At 40.4% G+C, this 26,900-nt stretch overlaps 2 protein-coding genes across 2 annotated transcripts in view; one reads left to right on the top strand and one right to left on the bottom strand.

Annotated features, from left to right (window-relative positions):
- Window positions 1-26,900, top strand: part of LOC124775293 (rab3 GTPase-activating protein catalytic subunit) — a gene marked incomplete at its 3' end in the record, with an annotated part of 470,052 nt that overhangs the window by 69,038 nt on the left and 374,114 nt on the right. The window contains exon 8 of the mRNA XM_047250130.1: window positions 7,393-7,565. Coding sequence (XP_047106086.1) covers window positions 7,393-7,565 — 173 coding nt within the window. The remainder of the gene's footprint in view (window positions 1-7,392; window positions 7,566-26,900) is intronic.
- The window catches only part of LOC124776707 (TLR4 interactor with leucine rich repeats), a 312,067-nt gene continuing 304,093 nt past the window's right edge, over window positions 18,927-26,900 (bottom strand). Inside the window, exon 10 of the mRNA XM_047251818.1 lies at window positions 18,927-20,690. Within this exon, the coding sequence (XP_047107774.1) occupies window positions 20,392-20,690 (299 nt within the window). The 3' untranslated portion in view covers window positions 18,927-20,391. The remainder of the gene's footprint in view (window positions 20,691-26,900) is intronic.

Here is a 26,900-nt window from a genome sequence, read left to right as displayed (position 1 = left end):
CCGCACAATAACCCTGGGTTCGGTGTGCGGCGGCGGAGGTGTGAAGTGGACTGCGGTAGTCGTCATGGGGTTGTGGACCACTGCAGCTGCGGCGGGGATGTCTGGGCTCTCTCTCTCTCTCTCTCTCTCTCTCTCTCTCTGTCTCGAGAGAGAGAGAGAGAGAGAGAGAGAGAGAGAGAGAGAGAGAGAGAGAGAGATTGTCCTCGCTGACTGCATTGTGTACTACTGCAACTTGACTTGATTGAGAGATCGTTTAAGGTGAAATTGGCAAGGGTTGAAAGGATGTGGAGGGTGTGTGGGGGGGGGGGGGGGGGGGGGTGTTGTGGAGGGCTGGGTGATGGAAAACAGCTGTGAAGGTGAGCGGCAGGTGTTTGATAGGAATGTGGCACCAGTGACCTTGTTACAGCTGCAGGCAGAGAGTTGTGTGCATCACCTGTGGAGTGGGTTGGGAGGTGCCTATAGGACAGAGAAAGAGGGAGACTGTGAAGAAGGTGGTGTGAGGACAGGACAAGTGAAGTTAGTGTAATGGGGCAGGGTTGGAGGTGGGTGTGGGGCAAGGGGTAGTGGAGGTTAAGGTTAGGAGAATTAAATGCTCAAAGGACATATTGCTAGAGCAGCTCCCATCTATGTAATCCAGAGAAGCTGGTGTAGGTGGCAGGGATCCAGATGGCACAATTTGGGAAGCAGCCTTTTAAATTGATCATGGCTTGCTCAGCAGGTTGTTCTGTCACAGGATAATCAGCTGTTTTCTTAGTCAAAGTTTGGTGCTCAAAGCCTGAAGACATCAAATGTTGTCAACTAGTAGGTCAGTCCAGCAAGTTTTCAGTGTTTACATCTTATGTAGGTAGAAAGCACACAACAACTGGCCATTGCTGGCCTAGAATCCCTCAGTGAGTAAGGGACATGACTTGGAATAAGTGATCCTTGCCACTGGGATGGTGGCAACACTGCTTTTGGCAACAATATCAATCAATGGTGACATAATCTGAGAACTTCAGCTCTTTTTATTTATTTATGCTCATTACCAATTACATTTCCTTATACTGAGAGGTAGCAGTCTCTGCTTCATGCATTGATCATCTACAACAGTTTTTGATCCCCCTATACATTACTCTACAATTCACGAAAGTGCAAAAAAGTGTGTGTGTTTGTGGGGGGAGGGGGCAGGGGGAGGGTGGGCATGCATAGAAACATGAAGATTAATTGGCTCATAATGGATTCCTAGCATTATGGAACTATTGCCTTCCTGTTTTTGTTAACCGTATGTGCATCCATCTTTCCATTCATGTTTAATCCCAGCAAGAGCTGTCAGTCCCCAAAGAAAAGCTTTCTCATCACTGATAGAATGCCCAGCACCATCTTACTGTGAATTTGTTCAGTTGTTGCTGTTACTCAGGAAGCAAACATTGGCCTCACCCCCTGTGACCACAGAAAGGGGAAACTACTTTTCATACAGTTTTCAACAGTTTGCCCTGCCTTCAGCTGTATTTTGTGATAACTGCACTATTATGGCAGTTCTTACATTGCTCAGCTGTAGATGAATGTGGCACACAGGTATTGCAGATACGCTTCCTGGATTTTTGTTTGGATAACATTGTGCAATTCCCAAAGTATTTCATCGAAACAGCTGGTAGACATCATCAGGTGGTGGTAGTTTCTGTCATCTCTGCTGCAAAATGTGACTGGTAATACATGGTGGCATTGAAATGTATGGGGGCACAAACAGGAATTACACATGCATGAAGCAGCACTCACAATTGGACAAAAGTGGTGTACATTATGCCCTCTTATGAAAGCTGGCAAGGGGCCTTCTGCACATGTGCAGAGGACAATAGGTGTGTTCCCAGATGTTGCTGTAGTTAAGAGCTAAATTAACTCTCTGCAGTGCACTGCAGTGAGTCAGAAATCAGAGATTCTTGTTTCTCCCATTTTAATTTTATGGCAGCAAGTGCTGTATTCGAGAAATGATTAGTTGAAATCTTACAACTCTGTTGATAAGATGGTCTGTCGTGCAGATATTTATGGTCTCCTTGATAATACAAGCCGAGAATGGTGATGCTGAGTGTAAGACTCTTCATTCTTGTCACAAGATGTGTACGATGAGGTAACAAAAGTCATGGGATATGTGACGCTCATACACAGATGGCAGTAGTATAGCATACTCAAGGTATAAAAGGGCAGTGTATTGGCAGAGCTATCATTTGTACCTAGATAATTCCTGTGAAAAGATATCCGATGTGATTGTGGCTGCACAAAAGGAATGAACAACCTTTGAATGTGAAATAGTGGTTGGAACTAGACATATTGAACTTGTCATTTCTGAAATTGTTAGAGATTCAGTATCTCCAAATCCAGTGTCCAGAGTGTGCCGAGAATACCACATTTCAGGCATTACCTCTCACCATGGGCAACGTAGCAGCCGATGGCCTTCACTTAATGACCGAGAGCAGCAATATTTGCTTAGAGTTGTCAGTGCTAACAGACAAGCAACACTGCATGAAATAACTGCAGAAATCAGCGTGAGATATGCAGTGAATGTATCTATTAGGACAGTGTGGCTACTGACGTGAGTGCCTTTGCAAACAGCATGGTATTGCCTACAGCACCTCTCGTGGGCTTGTGACCATATTGGTTGGACCCTAGACTACTGGAAAACCTTTTTGAAAGGCGACTGTCAACAGCATTAAGTAATGTATAAAACACATATTTGAGCTCTCAGCTGCTTTTATTGTAAACCCAAATACCAGCTGGTTTCAGTCTTATACCTTCTTCATGGATAAGGATTAAAATGGTTGCAACCACTCTATTACATTAGTCATTACTTAAAATGTGTAGTGCATGCCATGAATGTCAATGTCCGACACAGAACTGTTTAGAAGCAAACATAGGAATACTAAATATACACAGAGCAGTACTCATATGTTTGCCTCTAAAAATCATGTGTTGTATATTGACATTCATGGCATTAACTACACATTTTAAGTAATGACAAAAGTAATATGGGGGCTTAAACCATTTTAACCCTTATCGTGAAGATGATCCAAGACTGAAACCAGTTGATATTTGGGTTTAAAATAAAAGCAGCTGATGGATCAAATATGCATTTTATACGTACTGGAAACCCATGGTGTGGTCAGACAAGTCCCAATTTCAGCTGGTAAGAGCTGATGGTAGGGCTCAAGTGTGGCACAGACACTAACAAGCCATGGACCAAAATTGTCAACAAGGCACTGCGCAAGTTTTTGGTGGCTGCATAATGGCATGGACTGTTTTTACATGGAATGGACTGGGTCATTAACTGAAAATGGTTATGTTTGGTTAGTTGGAGACTGTTTGTAGCCATTCATAGATTTCATCCCAAACAACAATGGAATTTTTATGGATGACATTGCACCTTGTCCCTGATCCACAATTGTTGGCAACTAATTTGAAGAACATGCTGGACAATTCGAGCAAATGATTTGGCCAACCAGATCACCCTACATGACTCACATCAAACATTTATGGGACATAATCAAGAGGTCAATTCAGGCACAAAATCTGGCAACACTTCCGCAATTATGAATGGTTATAGAGGCAGCATAGCTCAACATTTCTGCAGGGAACTTCTAGTGACTTGTTGAGTCCATGCCACATCAAGTTGCTGCATTACCCCAGGTGAAAGGAGGTCCAGCATGATATTAGGAGGTATCCCATTTTTTGTCACCTCAGTGTATTGATGATTTGTCAGATTGATTCAGGTGTGTGTGTGTGTGTGTGTGTGTGTGTGTGTGTGTGTGTGTGTGTGTGGATGGTGTTCAGCATGACGTTCTTGCATAGTTAGGAGTGTAAAATGCCTAGGCATTTATAAACAGGGGCAAATAAATGCTTGGACAAATGCCCAAAATTCGTTTATGCACTTTAAAGATTAATTGATACATAGCACTTATAAAAAATAAAAAAAATTAAGCTGATATTGTGTGTTGTAGTGGTTGGGTATCCAAGCTGAAAAAGCTGCTTGAGACTTAGGGGAGAATTATTAATGGAAATACACTGGACTGTAAACATAACTTTTTATATCTTTAATGAGGTCAGTTCTTGGGGTAGTACATAATAAAAAAAGAAAACAATCAAATTTAAAAATAATTTTTGAAATAAATATAGCTTATATTAAGTAGCTAGCTTGTAGGTAATAATTTTTAATTATACTATACTACTGACAAAAATTAGAGTAAAAATGGTTTATCCATAATTGTTTTAATTAGGTATGTGTCATGTTCTGATTCTGATTCCACAATCCCAAGAATTGTCAATTCTCTAGGAGTTGGCTAGTATGAGAATCGAATGATTTCAGCGTCCTGGGCATCGATTCTATGTTATTAAATCTAATTTATGTTAATGTTCTCATTTTATCATCACAGCAGTACAGTCATATGGAAGTAGATAATAAAGCAGCAAAATATAAAACTGTAGTCTGTCTCAAATGTTGCTACATGTGACAAAGCAATTGTTTTTTCTCTGAAAACAGTTTCAACATTTAAGAATACATTTGTCATCAAGAAACATGTGCCAGCTGATTAATACATTCTGTAATAATTTTGCTATCAGTAATCATTCATGAATGATATTCAGAGATTTGATACCGATTATAAAGTGTGTTACATTACAAAGTGATGACCTAGGGGCAAATTTTGTGTGTGTGTGTGTGAGTGAGTGAGTGAAGAAAAAGGAAATGGTAAGTGATAAGCAGCTGTCAGCAACATGTGCCTTTCCTTGGTACAGCAAGTTGGAATGCTAGTTAAAAAAATATCTTTCTTCTTTCGTTTCGTTCCTTGTAATAAAGGCAATATATGACATACATATGTTTAAGCCTAAGCATTTACTAACTTTTAATATCAGGAGTATCATCCCATCCTTTTTTGTAATGGGTAAATTACATATTCTAGCAGTAAAAACATTAAAAAGTACTTTTTTTATAAATGCCCAGATTTTGGGCATTTAAAACTGCTTTGGGCAAATTCCCAAGCAGATGCCCATTTATAAATGTCCTGCCCACTGGGCATTTGCCCACCCTACGTCACTATGCACCGTACAACATTTCTGCCCAATTTAAGATTTCTCACACTGGCATGGGATCTTTTATACACCACATTTTCTTAGACCAAGATCATTTTTGGCCAAACATAATAAATTCCTCAGTTTTGATGCTAGATGAAAAACACACTTCATGTTATGTTTTTTTAGAATCCTTTCTGTTCTTGAAGACATGCTGCCAAAAGATGGCACGAAGGAGTCCACTTCTTCTGTTACATTCCTACATTGAACTCGCTTTGATTGGAATGTGTTATGTGCATGTTTATCAGAATAGCTGTGTTGTTGGAACGCTGTTCTTAGATGTTGCAGTTTACCTGGCAAGCTGTCATGTTTATTATAAATCTCTTCTGTTTCCTTCTTGTTAGCACAAGGTCCCACTTTTTTGCATTGGGCCATATTCTTATACAGTTTATTCGCAAATGTCAAATGCCTTCCATACTTGTTCTTTCACACCATCAAATCACCAGCAAACCATGTTGCTGTCATCTTGTCTCCTATGCTCATGCCATTATATCACCCATCATTATTCTGAAGAGTAACAGAGATAGTACACTTCATTATTTCAAACTGCTTCTCCCACTTCATAACATGGAAACATCTGAAAACATCTGAACATTACAGTAACAGGCAGGTACAAACTGATTGACACACTCAGCCCTTTATTGCAATGCACCTAATATTTATCATAATCTCTTACCCCATAGAGGAGATCTTCTATAAAAAGTTTCTGATGGATGCCATGTATGACGTCCCCATCTGGAATACCAATAAATATTTGGCATGTTCATCTTTCCTCAAGAGAGAGACTTTTTCAGTGAAGATAGTATTGTTCCTCATGTGCTCATCCAATTATTTCATTATTTTAGGTCTTTCATAATAGGTGTTTATCTGACAAAGATGCCCTTGGGACGTGAGTTTATGTGTAAATCAAATAAAATGATTTCACTCTTATACAAAAATAAATTTGAAACAGATGAATGTGAATATATACACTGAAGAGCCAAAGAAACTGGTACACCTGCCTAATATTGCGTAGGGCACCAGCGAGCACACAGAAGTGCCGCAGTACGATGTGGCATAGACTTGACTAATGTTTGCAGTAGTGCTGGAGGGAATTAACACCATGAATCCTGCAGAGCTGTCCATAAACCCATAAGAGTATGAGGAGGTGGAGATCTCTTCTGAACAGTGTGTTCCAGGACATCGCTGATATGCTCAATAATGTTCCTGTCTGGTGAGTTTGGTGGCCAGAGGAAGTGTTTAAACTCAGAAGAGTGTTCCTGGAGTCACTCTGTAGCAACTATCGACATGTAGGGTATCGCATTGTCCTGCTGGAATTGCCCAAGTCTGTCGGAATGCACAATGGACATGGATGGATGCAGGTGATCATAAAGGATGCTTACGTACGTGTCACCTGTCAGAATCATATCTAGATGTATCGAGGGTCCCATATCACTCCAGCTGCACATGCTCCACACCATTACAGAGCCTCCACCAGCTTGAACAGTCCCCTGCTGACACGCAGGGTCCATGAATGCATGAGGTTATCTCCATAGCCATACACATCTGTCTTTCTGATACAATTTGAAATGAGACTCTTCCGACCAGGGAACAAGTTTCCAGTCATCAACCGACCAATACTAGTGTTGGCGGGCCCAGGTGAGGGGTAAAGCTTTGGGTAGCGCAGTCATCAAGCATACAAGAGTGGGCCTATGGCTCCAAAAGCCCATATCGATGATGTTTCTTTGAGTGGTTCGCACACTGACTCTTGAGGGTCCAGCATTGACATCTGCAGCAATTTGCGGAAGGGTTGCACTTCTGTCATGCTGAACAATTCTCTTCAGTTGTCGTTGGCCCCATTCTTGCAGGGTCTTTTTCCAGCCACAGCGATGTTGGACATTTGATGTTGTACAATTTCCTAATATTCATGGTGCGCTCATGAAATGGTCATATGGGAAAATCCCGACTTCATCACTACCTTGGAGATGCTGTGTCCCGTTGCTCGTGCGCCAACTATAACACCAAGTTCAAACTCACTTAAGTCTTGATAACTTGCCACTGTAGCCACAGTAACTGACCTAACAACTGCGCCAGACACTTGTTGTCTTATGTAGGCATTGCCGACCACAGCACCATATTCTGCATGTTTCCATATCTCTGTATTTGAATGGCCATGCCTGTACCAGTTTCTCTGGCGCTTCAGTGTATCTTTTCCTTGAATTTTGCTATATATTTGTGTGCTGTAGCAGTGAGTATAAAATACCACATTGAACGTCTATAATGCAAAGCAGCTTATTATTTTTCATTGTTTGTTATCAGGAGCAGTTACTGAATATCAAATCAGCACCTGTTGACAGCTTGGTCTGGAGACTTGCTATTGTAATGTCACATGTTGTGCACACACTTGGTGGAATACGTGCAGCTGCTTATCTGTGGTTCGAATTCACACAGGAAATGCGTTATCGGTGGGATAAGTGCATCCTCATCCCAGGGTAAGTAACCAAATCTGGTAGTTTCCTACTATTTCTTCATTAAAGGTACCATCTTTCTTTCTATGTGGACTAACATTAATTTCAATGTAATATAACATTAATTTTAATGTTATCCATGTGTATGTTTCCATATCTTTCCATATCATGCTTTTATTGCTTTATGTAGCTGAAATGATGTTAAATGCAATTAAGTAAAACTTGATTTTGTTTTGTTCTACTTTGTGGTAACTGTTTAAAATTTCCTATTTCTGTCTCACTAAACTTCATCTTGAAATTACTAATAAGAAAAGAGGCAGGCTTGTGTTACCCATATCTGGCAGTAAAGTTGTGCAGTATGCTTACATTCTTTATATATTTTGTTCTTATATGTTGGAAATGAGAAAGAAGAAACTACACGTATAATGTATCCTATTAAAAGGCATTATGTCACTAGTTTCGTTTGTGAGTTCTTATAATTTGTATACATGCCTCCCTTCCCTACCTACCCAATCTTGTGTCATTACTTTTATTTCCCATAGATAGGTAGTATTCTGAAAGTATTCGTATGGAGTGTAGCCATGTATGGAAGTGAAACATGGACGATAAATAGTTTGGACAAGAAGAGAATAGAAGCTTTCGAAATGTGGTGCTACAGAAGAATGCTGAAGATTAGATGGGTAGATCACATAACTAATGAGGAAGTATTGAATAGGATTGGGGAGAAGAGAAGTTTGTGGCACAACTTGACCAGAAGAAGGGATCGGTTGGTAGGACATGTTCTGAGGCATCAAGGGATCACCAATTTAGTATTAGAGGGCAGCGTGGAGGGTAAAAATCGTAGAGGGAGACCAAGAGATGAATACACTAAGCAGATTCAGAAGGATGTAGGTTGCAGTAGGTACTGGGAGATGAAAAAGCTTGCACAGGATAGAGTAGCATGGAGAGCTGCATCAAACCAGTCTCAGGACTGAAGACCACAACAACAACAACAGATAGGTAGTGACTCCACCTAAGTACATCGTAGTGTTGTGGGAGGCAGAAATATGAAAATGATAAGAAAGAAAAAATCTCACTGCTCCAGTTGTGCACAACTGAATAAAATGTGCACACTAAACTACCATACTGTAAACAAAGGAATATAAGGAAATCTATGTCACAGTTGAAGTTATCTCCTGATACATCAATGTGAATGTATACCTGTATAACACAAAGTAATTTTTTGGGGTGTTAATTCCAAAAGTGTTTTCATGATGCCAGGAAAAGTGTATACGTTATATGCTGCTGTAGAGGTAAGCAAAAAACTGAAAAGTGATTTTTGTTATCTTTTTTACTCAAATGGAATATGTTTCAGTGCCAGCCCTTTTAAAAGGTATGAGGGCTGTTCAATAAAGAATGATCATAATTTTTTTTACAACACACCCTTACTCATGCTTATGATTTTGATAGTCCTTCTCAAAGTAGTCTCCCATGAATGCAATGCACTTGTCCCAGCATTTCTGCCACTCTTCAAATACATGCTGCAAACAATTTTTTGAGAGGTCCTTCAAAATCGCCTCCGCAGCATTCACCACTGCTTCTGTTGCTTGATAATGCCTCCCACAAAGGCGTTTCTTCATATTAGGGAATAGAAAAAAGTCACATGGGGGCTAAATCCCGACCATAGGGAGGGTGAGGGATGTACTTCATGTTGATTTTTGCAAGATATTCAGCAACAACATTGGCAATACGCAGCCACGCATGATCGTGGTGCAGCATCCAGCCTGCTTCACAGAAATGTGGTCTTTTGCGACTGATATGGACTTGCAATGTTTTCAGGATATCCCTGTAGTACGCTCCAGTTATTGATGTGTGTGTAGGTACAACATGCTGATAAACCATTCCATGAATATCAAAGAATGAGATGACCGTAACTTTTCCAGAAGAAACAACCACTTTTGCTTTTTTGGGGGTTGGTGATGGAGATTTCTACACTGAGCTTTGCTGTTTGCTCTCAGGATCAAAGTGATGTAGTCAAGTTTCATCAGCAGTGATTACATGTGAAAGAAACTCCAAATCTTCTTCTAACATCAACTTTAAGTGCATGCATAACTGCATGTGAATGTCCTTTTGTTTGGGACTCAACAGTCTTGGACCCCATCGTGCACAAACATGTGTCATGTGTAATTTTTGTGTCACCAATGTGTGAGTGGCACCCAGTGAAATGTTAGGTATTTCAGAAAGTGATCTTAAGGTAATTTATTGATTCTCTCTCACAATGACAGCAGCAGTGTTGATGTTTTCTTCTATAAGAGCAGTAACTGGAGCACCGGGTCCACCTTCCTTTGAAATTTATTGTCTCCCCTCTTTAAACACTTTAAACCACCTTTGAGCTGTGCTGTATGGAAGAGCAGACTCCATAGACCTCCTGTAACATTGTATAGGCCTCAGCTGAAGATTTGTTGAGATGAAACCAGAATTTCAAAGCCGCATATTGTTCCTCGTGTGTTACGTCCATCACAGCAGTAGGCAATACTGAACATGTCTGACCTTGCCTGCCTCCCACAGGTGGGAACCAGAAGTCACAACAGTGAAACTACTGCAGTGTGTTTATTGCACATTAAGCTAACAGAATATCGTAAGATTAAATTTTAGTGCGAGAAATTATGGCCATAAAAAATTATGATCATTCTTTATTGAACAGCCCTCATAGTTATCAGAAACTAACAAGGAGCTATATGTTGACAGGAAAGCCCACTTTAATCAACTATACTAAAAAATGACAATTCCTTGCTGCAAGGACGTCCTAAGCATATCATTAAACTAATGTTGGTAACCCTGGAAGCATTGGAGGCATAACCACTGAATAGTAGACCATCCAGCTGTAAGATACATGTAATTTGTTTCGTGTGGCTAAGAGTACCACCACATCATGATACATGTATATGCACACCTACAAATATTTGTAAAGAGTTAAAGACTGAGGTACACAATGATGAGACACAAGAGGTGAAGTTTCATTAATGCCTCATTGTTGTCTTGTTCACCTTCCAAACTCCATCAAGTGAAAATAAATCTTAAAATATTCTTCAGTTTTATTCATAAAGTCTATGATAGTGCCACAAATATGTATCATAGTTGCCTCACCTGATACAAGACTCCAAGAGATTTGTCCTACTGTCTTTAAAATGTAAATCTGTTCTTAAGTGCTGCTACTTTTTCTTCCCAGTGAAAAAATTACTTGTAGGTCTTCAAAGAGGAACTCAAAACAGTTTAATTCGTACCTAACTGGAAGAGTGCAGAAAGTTGAAATAAGTAGTTCTCGTAACATGCAAAGATCAGCACATTCCTCAAACTGGGGAACTATCAAGGATGGGGTTCCACAAGGGTCAGTCTTGGGTCCTTTGTTGTTCTTATTATATATTAATGACTTGCCATTCTATATTCATGAAGAAGCAAAGTTAGTTCTCTTTGCTGATGATACAAGTATAGTAATCACACCTGACAAACAAGAATTAACTGATGAAATTGTCAATACTGTCTTTCAGAAAATTACTAAGTGGTCCCTTGTAAACGGACTCTCACTGAATTTTGATAAGACACAGTACATACAGTTCCGTACAGGGAATGGTATGACGCCATTAATAAATATAGACCTTAATCAGAAGCATATAGCTAAGGTAGAATATTCCAAATTTTTAGGTGTGTCCATTGATGAGAGATTAAATTGGAAGAAACACATTGATGATCTGCTGAAACGTTTGAGTTCAGTTACTTATGCAATAAGGGTCATTGCAAATTTTGGTGATAAACATCTTAGTAAATTAGCTTACTACTCCTATTTTCACTCATTGCTTTCATATGGCATCATATTTTGGGGGAATTCATCACTGAGGAATAAAGTATTTATTGCACAAAAGCGTGTAATCAGAATAATAGCAGGAGTCCACCCAAGATCATCCTGCAGACATTTATTTAAGGATCTAGGAATATTCACAGTAGCTTCTCAGTATATATACTCTCTTATGAAATTTGTTATTAACAACCAAACCCAATTCAAAAGTAATAGCAGTGTGCATAACTACAATACTAGGAGAAAGGATGATCTTCACTATTCAAGATTAAATCTAACTTTGGCACAGAAAGGGGTGAATTATACTGGCACTAAAGTCTTTGGTCACTTACCAAATAGTATCAAAAGTCTGACAGATAACCAACAAGTATTTAAGAAGAAATTAAAAGAATTTCTGAATGACAACTCCTTCTACTCCATAAAGGAATTTTTAGATATAAATTAAGAAAAAAAAGAAAAAAATATTTAAAAAATAAAAAACAATAAAAATAAAAAATTAAGAAAAATAAAAAACACAAAAAAATAAAGTTGTTATATTAACTTAAGTATGTTGTTAAATTAACCTAATTATGTCATGTATTAGAAAATTCGACTCGTTCCACATCATTACGAAATATCGTATTCATGATCCATGGAACTAGTATTAATCTAATCTAATCTAATCTAACCTCTTGTTGGGAGCATGTAGGGGAACTGTGGATCAAGTATAGGTGAATAGTTGACTAGGCACTGGATACATGATGCTAGAAAGCATAGTAACACATCTCACTTTGCTTTTATTATATTGATGAAAGATGTAGATGTGAAAAATGTGACTTTTGTTAGCATTAGAGTAAAGAGCATCTACTATGCCTGGGTTTGTTGTAATTTATTTGCAGATAGGAGAAAGAAAAATGCAGGTACAGCAGAGAAAATGACAGTGGATGTGTAATTAGGTCTGGCCAATGAGGGCACTTTCACTTGACCATTGTGCTTTGGGAGTGCTGTGGACTCTAAAGAAGAAAGGGGCCAAATGACAATGGCCAAGCTCAAAAGAAAATAAATGCTGTTAGATAGACTCCATGCCATGCTGTCTGGAGTTAAGTGCTAGGTTTTGGTTAAACATTGAAGCATCATGTATATGCATATTGTCTGAAAACCTTTTTTAGTTATCAGTTGTTGTGAGTTGATAACTCATTTGAATATTATTACAGAAACAGTGTTTTGTGATTTTGTAGAGAGTTATTTAAATGTAGAAACTCTCTTATTTTATTTCGTCTCATCCATGTCCTTCACTTAGGGCACCACATGAAGTGGTTTTTCTTATGGGTTGACTTCAAGTGGTTGATATATTGTGAGATACCCAGTCTTTACTTGTTCCCATGTAATAATAGTTACCTTCTTTTCCGTTGCCATCACCATCTTGTTTTTTCTTGATTTTGTGGTCCTGCTACACAATGTCATGTACTTAACCACGGACTTTGTTTCCAATTGCAGTGGGGCGAGGACTATAAGAGAGCTCCTACATTTGAATAACTTACTACAAAATCAAAAACATTGTTTCCATAACTCTTACATATTCAAATAATTTATGAACTCACAACAACTGGTAATTAATAAAACTTTTTAGATAATATGTTTATACATGATGCTTCAATGCTTCACCAAGCTCACATTTAACTTCAGATAGCATGGCACAGAGTCTATATAACAACATTAATTTTCCTTTAGTGCTTGACCATTGTCACCAGGTCCCCTTCTTCTTTGGAGTCCACAGCACCCTCAAAGCATGACTGCAAAGTGCAAATAACCCTCACTAGCCAGTCCAAATTACACGGCCATCGTCACCTTCTGCTCTGTGCCCGCAATTCTCTTTCTCATATCTGCACATAAATTCCAGCAAACCCAGGCACAGTAGATGCTCTGTACTCTACTACTACTAATTAAAGTCACGTTTTTCACATGCACATCTTTCATTGGTCTAGTAAGAGAAAAGTGAGGTGTGTTGCTATGCTTTATAACAACATGCATCAGTACAATACATATCTAGTAAAACAGTTCACTATGTGATTGAACCTCCTTGGTATACAGTCACTGTGAAGGAGACACTAAAGAAACAATAACTACTGGCATAATAGGGGTAAAACAAAAAATACGACTATAGATAGAGGGGTACTGAACTAAATACATTTGGCCGTCAAGAGGACAATGTGTGAAGCTGCCATAGCCAAAGAAATTTTGGTCATAAGGAAAGACTGTCTGTGGCACTCATTTTACTGTCCAAACACTCATAGATGACACAGGAACTGAAACTGAAGGTAGCATATCAGAAGTAAAAATGCTGAACTTCATTTTAAAATGTTCATTCTGCCTTTCAGTTTACTTCTTGCACCACTACAAAGATGAGTGCTTTAGATATTACAATGTACAGCCACACACAAATATGTCACCTGTCAGAAGCCTGAATAACCATCTTTTGCGGTGCAGACTGGTACAAGACATACAGGGAGTCAGTGATGTTCTGGAAGGTCCTGGCAGGGATGTGGAGCATGCCAACTTGAGTGCCGTGGCTAGCTGCACTAGTTTTCTTGGTTGAGGATCCACGGCACGAAGAGCCCAATCGAGGGTGTATGGTAAACTCATCCTGGCACTATTTGAACCACGTATGTGCACTATGAGCTTGTATCCTGCTGTTAGATTAGATTAATACTTGTTCCATAGATCATGAATACGACACTTCGTAATGATGTGGAACGTGTCAGGTTAATAAAAGATGTCTGTACAAGATATTACATTACACAAAATATTGCATGACACTAATGTTTAAGTTGTTGATGTTTTTTTTCTCCCTTAATTTATATCTAAAAGTTCAGCCAATGAGTAGAAGGAGTTGTCGTCTAGAAATTCTTTTACTTTATTTTTAAATGTTAGTTGGCTATCTGTCAGGCTTTTGATGCTGTTTGGTAGGTGACCAAAGACTTTTGTGGCAGCATAATTTACCCCTTTCTGTGCCAAAGTCAGATTTAACCCTGCATAGTGAAGATAATCCTTTCTCCTGGTGTTATAGCTATGCACACTGCTATTACTTTTGAACTGGGTTGGATTATTAACAACAAATTTCATAAGTGAATATATATACTGTGAGGTTACTGTGAGGATCCCTAGATCCTTAAATAGATGTCTGCAGGATGACTGTGGGTGGACTCCAGCAATTATTCTGATTACACGTTTTTGAGCAATGAATACTTCTCTACTCAATGATGAATTACCCCAGAATATGATGCCATACGAAAGCAGTGAATGAAAGTAGGCATAGTAAGCTAATTTACTGAGATTCTTATCACCAAAATTTGCAATAACCCTAATAGCATATGTAGCTGAACTCAGATGTTTCAGCAGACCATCAATGTGTTGCTTCCAGTTTAACCTCTCATCAATGGACACACCTAAAAATTTTGAAAATTCTACCTTAGCTACAGACTTCTGTTCAAAGTCTATATTTATTACTGGAGTTGTGCCATTTACTGTACAGAACTATATATATTGTGTTTCATCAAAATTTAAAGAGAGTCCATTTGCTGAGAACCACCTAATAATTTTGTGAAAAACATCATTTACAATTACATCACTTAGTTCTTGGTTTTTGGATGTTATTACTATACTTGTATCATCAGCAAAAAGAACTAACTTTGCATCTTCATCAATGTGGAATGGTAAGTCATTAATGTGTATTAGTATATTAGAGGCCACCATGTTGAGGAAAGACAGACTGCATGTAAGGGTGGACATGGTCCTCAAGCACAGATGCATACTTGTTTTGATCCACTGTGACTTCCACAACGATAAGGTCACCCAGGGAATGCCCTCTGGCCTGGACCCTCCTGACAGTTGTTGCAGGGTGTTTGCTTTCAGACGTTTTACACCATACTTGCCAGTGACCATCCGTCTGATGGAGCCTAAAACATGTTTCATCTGAAAAGGCCACTTGTGCCACTCAGTGGATGTCTAGTTGCAGTATTGGTGCACAAATTCTAGCCTTTGTCACCGATGAACTGCAGTCAGCATGGGTGCACGAACCAGGCGGCTGCTTCAGAGGCCCATATGCTGCAATGTTTGCTGAACGGTCGTTGAGGAGGCACTGTTAGTAGCCCCTTGGTTTATGTGGGTGGTCAGTTGCTCAACAGTTGCATGTCTATTCACCCATACACATCTCAACAACCGTTGTGCATCCCTGTCATATGTGACCCATTGTACAGCATGGTTGCCTCAGGGTTGGGTTTGGGTAGCAGTATTTTGCCATGCACAGTGTATTTTAACAATAGCAGCATACAAATGGTTTACAAATGTAGATTTTAGGAAAGATTCTACCATTGACGTTGTTGTTGTTGTCTTCAGTCCTGAGACTGGTTTGATGGAGCCCTCCATGCTACTCTGTCCTGTGCAAGCTTCTTCATCTCCCATTACTTACTGCAACCTACATCCTTCTGAATCTGCTTAGTGTATTCATCTCTTGGTCTCCCTCTGCGATTTTTACCCTCCACGCTGCCCTCCAATGCTAAATTTGTGATCCCTTGATGCCTCAGAACATGCCCTACCAACCGGTCCCTTCTTCTTGTCAAGTTGTGCCACAAACTCCTCTTCTGCCCAATTCTATTCAATACCTCCTCATTAGTTATGTGATCTACCCATCTAATCTTCAGCATTTTTCTGTAGCACCACATTTCGAAAGCTTCTATTCTCTTCTTGTCCAAACTATTTATCGTCCATGTTTCACTTCCATACATGGCTACACTCCATACAAATACTTTCAGAAACGACTTCCTGACACTTAGATCTATACTCGATGTTAACAAATTTCTCTTCTTCAGAAACGCTTTCCTTGCCATTGCCAGTCTAAATTTTATATCCTCTCTACTTCGACCATCATCAGTTATTTTGCTCCCCAAATAGCAAAACTCCTTTACTACTTTAAGAGTCTCATTTCCTAATCTAATTCCCTCAGCATCACCCGACTTAATTCGACTACATTCCATTATCCTTGTTTTGCTTTTGTTGATGTTCATCTTATATCCTCCTTTCAATACACTGTCCATTCCGTTCAACTGCTCTTCCAAGTCCTTTGCTGTCTCTGACAGGATTACAATGTCATTGCCAAACTTCAAAGTTTTTATTTCTTCTCTGTGGACTTTAATACCTACTCCGAATTTTTCTTTTGTTTCCTTTACTGCTTGCTCAATATACAGATTGAATAACATCAGGAACAGGCTACAACCCTGTCTCACTCCCTTCCCAACCGATGCTTCCCTTTCATGCCCCTCGACTCTTATAACTGCCATCTGGTTTCTGTACAAATTGTAAATAGCCTTTCGCTCCCTGTATTTTACCCCTGCCACCTTTAGAATTTGAAAGAGAGTATTCCAGTCAACATTGTCAAAAGCTTTCTCTAAGTCTACACATGCTAGAAATGTAGGTTTGCCTTTCCTTAATCTATTTTCTAAGATAAGTCGTAGGGTCAGTATTGCCTCACGTGTTCCAACATTTCTGCGGAATCCAAACTGATCTTCGCTGAGGTCGGCTTCTACCAGTTTTTCCATTCGTCTGTAAAGAATTCACGTTAGTATATTGCAGCTGTGACTTATTAAACTGATAGTTAGGTAATTTTCACATCTGTCAACACCTGCTTTCTTTGGGATTGGAATTATTATATTCTTCTTGAAGTCTGAGGGAATTTTGCCTGTCTCATACATCTTGCTCAACAGATGGTAGAGTTTTGTCAGGACTGGCTCTCCCAAGGCCGTCAGTAGTTCCAATGGAATGTTGTCTACTCCCGGGGCTTTGTTTCGACTCAGGTCTTTCATTGACATTATAACCAATGAAAATGCCCTCTTGGATGTCAGATAAATCACTCTGTTTCCACATTGTGACAACCATTGTACTATTCTCCGCATCTTGCTGACACACTATATTTACTGTCCACTGCTAGTGCCATCATCTGCTGTCTGTGAATGGTTATTGCCCATTGATGTCAAAGATAGGTGGTGACATTAATGTGACTGGACCATGTAGTTTTAGTGGCGTTGAGAGACAGCTGAAATTGCTACAGTTAAACAATGCTCTGGAGCGTAAGGGCTTCGTGACAGTTTGTATATAGAGTTGGCTCCCATTTAACCATAATGTACCATAGATCCCTTGAACATGAAATTGTACCCAGTGACTGACTGGAAGCAAGCACTGACCACCATCTACAAGGGGGCAGCAGAAGTGAATAAAAAAACTACCACTGAATCCCACTGACATTCATCTCTTGTAGAATCCTAGACCATATCCTGAGCTCAAACATATTGATGTACCTTGAACAGATTACCTCCTCCATGCCACCCAGTGTTAATTCAGGAAACATCAGTCATGCAAAACTCAACTTGCCCTTGTCTCATATGACATCCTGAGAGCCATGGATCGAAGAAATCAGATGGATACACTGACTTCAGGAAAGCGTTTGACTCACTGCAAAACTGGTGTTTTCTAACAAAAGTATGATCATATGACCATCAAACAAAATTTGGGGCTGGGTTGATTTTTGTCACAGAGTATGTAGCATGTTGTCATGGCTACATGGCTAGCGTGTTTCCAACAGAAGTAGAATTAATTTCAGATATGCCCCAGGAAAAAATGGTTTTCTTTGAAACTCATTAATCATAATATTAGTTTTTACAGCTCCTAGTTACTGTCCACTCCTATTATGAATCTTAAATGTTGACACATTTCTTTTTTCCATGAGGCTTTTCCCCCTCAGGCATTTTTACCCCTTCGCTATACTTTTCCCTGTTTATTTTTTTCCAATGGGAAATTAATTTTTAAGCTGCTCTGATGAGTCAAGACTATTTAAATATTTGTGTTTGTTTCAGTCCTGCTCTTTTTGGTATTCTTTCTAAATTGTTAAAAAGTATCCTCCTTCTGACATAGCAAATTGATTCACGGGAACCGTCATATAGCACACTGAAACTCACATTTAAATATGTGTGGTTTGGTTTTTTGTAGAAAGTGTCACTGTCCTCTTGAAAGCACAAGATTGACAGACTGTTTGGACAGTGAAATAAAATTTCTTGTGAATGCAAAACCAAATTAATCTGTTGGTATTAATTTTAATCCAGAGTAAACTGTGAATGTTGAAAGTATGGCAGTTGTTAATGGAGAGGTCAGTTTGAACAAAGCAGTATTGGAGAAGCAAGGTTATTTTGGTGGTGGTGTGACATTGTGTTTGTCTGACTAGAGAACTCGTCCATCCAGATTAATCAAGGAATCTGAGGCTACTGTATCGTGTTCTATTTCACATACATAAAGCATTGGAATTAGTGGAAGTCAAATTAAAACCTAGGACTGACTGCAAGTTTGACCACAAACCTTTGGATCTGTAGTATGATACTTACCTTCTCAGCTACAAAGTCTTTCTCCAGTATAATTGTGTTACAAATGAAATAATGTCTACAATATATTAGCAGTTACATAATGCTCTTATCAGTAACATATTATAAACCTAAGAAGGAATCATGGTGAAGAATAAATGAATTCTAGTGTAAAAAATATCTAGCTGTTTTATTGTATTTTTACCAAGTGATTTACAATTAAATTCAATGTAATGAAAACAATTTGTGCTACTTTGTGGTCTGTGCTAAACAGTATCTCTTCCTTAATCCTAATGTAATAACAAAGATAATTTAGATACCAAAGAGGTTATTAAGAATGCCGTTTGATGCATGTAATTCATACTTCAGGCATGAAAAGTTAATATAATTATAAATTATGCCTCCATTGGAGGAAATGCAAGACTGCATTTTCCAGAAGATTGTCAGATGGTGCTCTGTCTTTCAGCGAGGGACATTAAACTAGACTGTCCTATTATTGAGTCACTACTGAAATGCACCATCATTATTGAAAATAGTCTTGAGCAAGTTGTATGCCTCTTAATTGTGGGTATGTCTAACATACCCTACATGAAGCAAGTCTCTATCCAGTTCAAGTAAAAACTGTATACTTACTGAAACACTGTACAATAATATAAATACAAAGGACAAAACTCATTTCCTGAGGTAACAGTAAAAACTCAGACTTCACTTAATAAGCTACAGACTTTTCACTTGTTGCTGACGTGTCTCACACTATTAGGGATTATACTTTAATAAAATATAGAGTACAGCTCGTTTTTATACAATTTTCATTGTTTAAAGAGCTGTATTTCGCTTGTAAATGGTTTTCTGACTTTTCCGCTACCAGATGCACTCAGATGTTTCTTACAATACCATGTATTATGTAAATGACACTATCTCTCTCTCTCTCTCTCTCTCTCTCTCTCTCTCTCACTCACATACACTCACTCACTTTAATAGTTTCTCTTGCTGTGTCTCACCAAACTGAAGCGATTGTGACAAGAAAATACTGCGAAAGTAGTACTTTTCCATTCGTCCTTGAAACCAAAAATCTTCAGAAAAATACATGGTTACAACACAATTATTAGTGCTCTGTAAAAGTAGCACAACATTTTCAGTACAAATGCACATCATAAAACTGATACCATGTTAGCTAGTGCTGCAAAGCAGTTTGAATGTTACTGTCTTTTCATTCACTTGTTGGGGAAAACTTGCACTAGGTAACTCTCAGAATTTCATACCTGTGACAGTGATTAAACACAACACTGTCTTACTTCATCATTTACCTTCAGTTGGCTTTTTAGCATATGTTTTTAAATTTTCAGACTTTCATGATCAGCAATAGAGAAACAGTCCTTGTCACTGGTTTTTAGAATTGGGATTCCGACATCAGTTTCCGAGAACTGTGTGCCTTCGCTGACTGAAGGAAGCAGTTAGAAGGAAGGGCGTATCTTATTTAGTTGTGATGGTGTGAGCTCTTCCTCATGCCCAACGAATTACTAAGTGTTGACAACTGCACTGTCCTGTCGGTGCTAGCGCATCAGAGAGACCGTACCAATCTCGGTGCCACGAGCAATCGGAGTTGCAGTTCACAATAAGGAAATGGGGGTCAGCCCTAAAGCGGCACTAGGCCGCCGCGCGTGGTGGGGTTGCGCGCCATGTAGATGTCCATGTCGTGGTCTGTCCAGTTGTCCGACGGATCGGCGCAGTAGTTGCTGAGCGTGTGCGTCGAGCCGTAGCGGCTGCCGGGTCGCGATGACGTCACGACGCCGGACCGGTCGCGGGAGCGCGTGCGCGGCCTGCTGGCCTGACCGCGGTGCGCATGCGCGTGGCTGTGGCCGTGCATGTGCGCACCGGAGGCGCGATCTGACGTCATCGCCGTGGCTGCCAGCGACTGCCGCGATTGTCGTAGCTCTGCAAGACAGATATTTTGTTTTTATCAACACTGGGGAATAATTTCGCATTACAGTGTTGGACTTTGGTGACAGATATCTAATCTATGTCCAAGAGCACTAAAAACATGAAGTTTGGTATGTGTGCAAAAGTTCATTCGTATAGAAATGAGAAACTACCTTGTTATACTTTTTTACTTACTTACAATTTACAAGTTGTAATAAGTTAGGCAACATCGCAAAGGAGTCATCACAATACGAAAAAATACACCAAACGTTGAAACTTCCTGGCAGATTAAAAGTGTGTGTCGGACTGAGACACGAACTCGGGACCTATACCTTTCGCGGGCAAGTGCTCTACCATGTGAGCTACCCTAGTACCACTCACGCCCCGTCCTCACAGCTTTACTTCCGTCAGTACCCCGTCTCCTACCTTCCAGACTTCACAGAAGCTCTCCTGCGAACATTCTGGAAACATCCGCCAGGCTGTGGCTAAGCCATGTCTCCGCAATATCCTTTCTTCCAGGAGTGCAAGTTCTGCAAGGTTCGCAGGAGAGCTTCTGTGAAGTTTGGAAAGTAGGAGACGAGGTACTGGCGGAAGTAAAGCTGTGAGGACGGGACGTGAGTCGTGCTTGGGTAGCTCAGATGGTAGAGCACTTGCCCGTGAAAGGCAAAGATCCCGAGTTCGAGTCTCGGTCTGGCACACAGTTTTAATCTGCCAGGAAGTTTCATATCAGCGCAAACTCCGCTGCGGAGTGAAAATCTCATTCTGAACACCAAACGTTATTGTTACACGAATTAATGCTTCCGGAGTCAGACTAACACAATGACCTGCTCGTCAGATTATTGCTTCGTGGAGAGGAACGTGGCCAATGAACTGCAAGATTACGTTCTATGTCACTAGACGACTTTGGTAAACGCCGTATTGAATTTTGTCATTTTCAGTTGAAGTCCATATTTGATAGTTTTATATTATAACTCGAGCCTTATGAATACGAGTATTTGCTGCTTCAAAGTAACAACATATTTAGGATCTCTCGAAAACTAGTAAATATCCCCATATGACGGGATAAAGGCCAGGAAAGGGATTCGAAACAGGTTGTACAAGTCGCGTGTGGATAATCTTATGGTGTGTCATTTATGGACATAGTTTAGTAATTTATAGGTGCCACGAAAGGCAGACGCAATGTGACGTAAATATTTTTTTCTTAATTTGTGTGCAAATAAGGCGAGCATCGGCATCTGCAGGATTTTCGGCTGACGAGGTCGAGCAACATGGATCTACCTGTGACGACTACTTAGACGTAATGAGTTTGGTTCTCTCTTCTTGTGAGAAGAACTTTTATGAATTTGGCACGATTGATTATGTTACTGTAGGTACCGCCAGCAGGCAGCCTCTCCCCTCCCTCTCCGCTCATCTCCCCACCCCCTCACCTACCCTCCCCACCCCACCCCACAGGCAGATCGGACGGGAATGCTAGTGATGAAGAGAAAAGCCAAAGAATCTACGGCACAGGTTAGCTGACAGACTTAAATGTTTAATATTTTCCCGAAGCCGCTCGCTGAAAAAGGCTGCAGGAGTTGAGCGCTTGTTTACACAGAGATAATACTAAGCTTTGTTTCGTGGGTCTAGGCGAGGCTGAAGACTCTAACCTAATAAAGGAAAAATTATGATTTTGACACATTCGTAACAAGCAGCTGCCGGCCTGAGTGGCCGAGCGGTTCTAGGCGCTACAGTCTGGAACCGCGGGACCGCTACGGTCGCAGGCTCGAATCCTGCTTCGGCCATGGATGTGTGTGATGTCCTTAGGTTAGTTAGGTTTAAGTAGTTCTAAGTTCTAGGGGACTGATGACCACAGCAGTTAAGTCCCATAGTGCGCAGAGCCATTTGAACCATTAGTTTCTCTGCTCTTACTGTACTCAGTCATGTATATATATCAATTGCCGCATGTATGAATGATCATCACTTGAGAACGGCTCTACCGATTAGCATGGTCTTTTTGTTGGGTTTTTAACTATCAGGACAAGGTCTGTATGAAAGAAATTTTCCTGAAAATCCATTGGAAAAGTTAGAAATTTGGATGATATTTTTGTAACGGTCCGTTTGATAGTTCTGCTGTCACATGTTTTTATAACAAAGACGTGACGTTCAGTTTGACATTTCTGCTGTCGCATGTTTTCATAAGAAATAGAAATTGATAATTGAATATTGATATTTTGCGAGAAAGAATAGAATCCAAAGCGATATATCAGTGCGTTATCGGTGGTGAACACATCTTTGGTGTGCTGCAAAGATCGAATTGATGTCAGTTTGTGGTAATTTGGTGTGTTGCGAACACTCAATTGATTTCAGTTTTTGGTTTATTTCTTTGGAAAAAATGCCACCAGCTAGGCTTCCAAATATCGGTTAGCGTACGCGCAAAGCCAACTACATTATCGTCGAGTCATTCAGGCTGACGAAGAACGTAGACAGCGTTTGGAGGCAAATGGAATAAGAATTTCTCAAACGCGGTCCATTTCGACTCTTGGAACAGCGAATGCAGTCGCGTTCGACTTGCTTAGTTAGATCTTACTCACAAAATACTGACTGACTGACAACGCACAGCCTAAACCGCTGGAGATATAGACATGTCATACAATAAACGGTTTCTATTAGACGGATTCCGAGAAAGTTAGAAATAACAGGTTCAAATGGCTCTGAGCACTATGGGACTTAACATCTATGGTCATCAGTCCCCTAGAACTTAGAACTACTTAAACCTAACTAACCTAAGGACATCACATAACACCCAGTCATCACGAGGCAGAGAGAATCCCTGACCCCGCCGGGAATCGAACCCGGGAACCCGGGCGCGGGAAGCGAGAACGAGAAATAACAGGCTAAGCTGTGATGTGAATATGTGCAGTTTTTTTTTCCTTCCCGCAGTCAAAACGGCAAGGCTGTGTTTATGTCTAACTTTACAGTCCTACCTGTTCACAGATTAAAACCATGAGAAATATTGCCATTAAATGTACAATTTTCACAGATCTAGCAGCTGGAAAAGTCTCCCTCATACCACTTGTACTAATGACGCATTTAGACTTCCATTCCTATCAAGGTTCCATTTGTAATAACAATAAATAAGGTCAGATATAGACGCGGGGGGGGGGGGGGGGAGGGAAGATGAGACGACAGTGAAGGGGGCAGGAAATGGATGTAAAGAAGGGGAAGGAGGATATGGAGAGGGATGAGAAAGGAGGAGATGGGTAGAGTGAGTGTGAAATAAGAGATGTACAGGGAGCGGAGGGAAGGTGAGCGGACGAGGAGATTGACAAGGGGAGGGGGTAGGGCGAGAGGGATAGAAAGAGGGGAGAGGAGGAGATAAGGACGTATATCCAATTCACATACATATTTAGCAATTGCGAAGCACTGCCGGGTTCGCTAGTTTAAACTTAAAAACAATACAATGAAGTTTAATTGGAATTGTCCGAAAGACGCGATTGCACACAATTCCCCACGCTGTAGGGTAATTATCCGCTGTGATTCCGGAACTTTGCGCTTAATAAGGAAGCTTGTATGAACAACATGTGAGTGAAACTAATCGGTAAGTAAATTAACTGCCACTCGTTTACGAAATTATATCCGTAGCGGTGCATGGAAACAGGCGCGTGCTGCTGAAAGGCAACAGGCAAACTGAGTCGCCCGCCATCTAACGAAATCAATATCGCTACCAATATTCACCCATCATAGTCTTCAATATAATTTCTGATGGCAAATGGAAGTGCAGTGACTTTGTGACGTCACCACGTCTTAATTCGACCTACAGAAAACACCTCGCGATGACGGAGGAAGTCGTCGAAAGCTTTGACGTGGAAATAACTCCGTGAAGCATTTACTTAAGAATGTCGCCACGAAAACGTACATCTTCAGAATATCATGTGAGCCACTGACCTTTCCTTACGATTCTTGTACTGGACCTTTGTGTAGCATCTATTTTTCCTACAATTTGTCATAAGCAGTCATTACGCTTTAGGTCAGTCCCAGGAATGGCGGAAATGGGGCGTGTACGGAATTCCTCCCTTTTTATTAATATCAATACACCCATTACAATTGCTTATTAAGGTCAGTGACGGCAATTACATTCTAAGTATACAGCTACTCGCAAAAAATTACAAATGTCGGTATTTAATACGCCAGAGATTCACATTCACTTCCGTCAAATAACTTACAGTTAATTTCAAGGCTGTTATATTCCTTAGCGTTTTAATATTTTTTAGCTAGGGAATCTGCCTTTTTGCACGGGTTTCCCACTGTTTATTTTGGTGTGGAGCGTATTTGGAACTTCCCAAAATGATAATTATGGTTACGATGTCCATCGTATTCTGGGTATTCACTGCAGGAGCGAGAGTCTGTCATTCCAGTCCTGTAGAGATGCGAGGGAAAACATGTGTGTCCACACGTTTTTTTCTTTTTTTAAATAACTGATATTGCATGTCTCTTAGGGAGAGTTTTCTGGCTGTACCACTGTCTTTTCTTGCTGAGATTTTTGGCTCTGCCATTGCCATTGCTCGCATGCCACTTTACCTGAAACGTGGAGAAGTCGGGATATGGAAGCTGTGTAAACAGCTGGTCCACTTCTTTGATGCTGTGTTTTGCAAGACCATCTACTACTTCATTGTCCAGAATACCTGAATTTCCCTTCATTTGCATTTGTTGAATGACTGTACGATGGTCGTTCAGTAAGTCTTTAGAAAATCCAAGAGATGGCACTCTTAGTATCGAGCTGGTATTAAGCGTCATATGTCGCTAGACGGCAGGTAAAGTGTATCACATGGTTACTAGGTTGAAACAATAAGCTCGTGTTTAGTTTGCGACATGAAAAAAAAAAAAATGAGTTTCGAGGCATGATTAAATACGTCAATTTAAAATACTTAACAGATCAAAACTGAGTTGGATGAAGTTCACGGCACATGCGCTCATGTGTTTGGAAATATTTACAATTGGGTAAATGAGTTTAGACAGGGCCATACATGCACAAAAGATAAACAGCGTTCGGGAGGTCCAGTGGAAGTGACCAACCGCGGAATGACTGACAAATTCCACGAATGGCATATTCGAAGGTACAGTGTTTTCAGTTTTGCAATTTTGCGGGAAAAACTGGATATGAAAAAAAATGTCCAGATGTCAGACACTCAGATTGACAGCAAACGTTCTGTGTCGATAGAGTATCAACCAAAACACCGATTTAGTTTGTGCTGTGTGCTGTCGTCCAGTAGAAGATGCGTAAACGGATCTGGTGTTACTTTTAATTACCGTTTACGCATCTTCCACTGGATGACAGCACAGAGCACGAACGAAATCGGTGTTTTGGTTGATTCTCTATGGACACAGCGTCTGGTACCGTTCTGAGTGTCTGGCACGTGGAGGTTTGGGTGTCAATGGTGAATAAAGGCAACTGTGTGGTCGATGCTGAGGCTGTGTTTTTGGCGAAATCCTGCCAGGTTTCTGCGTCGATACGTAACTGTGGTCGAAGCGTATATACACTAGTACACTCCAGTCAGAGAGGAACAATCAAAATAGCGGGCTTTTGAAGGCGAACGAGTTCCGGAGAAGATGAGGACGGTGAAATCGGCCGGCAAGGTGATTGCCACGTTTCTTTGGGATGCACACACAGTCATCTACGTCGATTACTTGAGAAAGGGGCAGACAATTACTGGAGAATAATATGCGTCGTTTTTGTACCGTTTGAGCGAAGGCGTTGGGGGAAAATGTCCTGATTTGGGAGAAAAAGTCTCTTTCACCACGACAGTGCTGATATGCATACATGTGCAATTTCGGTAGCCAGAAGTTCGGAATTAAAGTTCGAAATGAAACTTCCTGGCAGATTAAAACTATGTGCCGGACCGAGACTCGATCTCGGGATCTTTGTTTTCTCGCGAAAGTGCTCTACCAACTGAGATGCACAAGCACGACTCACTACCAGTCCTCACAGCTTCTGCAAGGTTCGCACGAAAGCTTGTGTGAAGTTTGGAAAGTAGGGGACGAAGTACCGGCGGAAGTACAGCTGTGAAGACGGATCGTGAGTCGTGCTTGGGTAACTCAGATGGTAGAGCACTTGCCCGCTAAAGACAAAGGTCTCGGTCCGGCACAAAGATTTAATCTGCCAGCAAGTTTCATATCAGCGCACCCTCAGCTACAGAGTAAAAATTTCGTTCTGGAAAGATCGAATTATTGCAACATCCACGGTGTTCT

This window comes from Schistocerca piceifrons, chromosome 2, assembly GCF_021461385.2.
Source record: "Schistocerca piceifrons isolate TAMUIC-IGC-003096 chromosome 2, iqSchPice1.1, whole genome shotgun sequence".
NCBI classification, from domain to species: domain Eukaryota; kingdom Metazoa; phylum Arthropoda; class Insecta; order Orthoptera; family Acrididae; genus Schistocerca; species Schistocerca piceifrons.
Note: the sequence above shows the minus strand (reverse complement) of the source record. Positions and strands in the feature narration are given on the sequence as shown.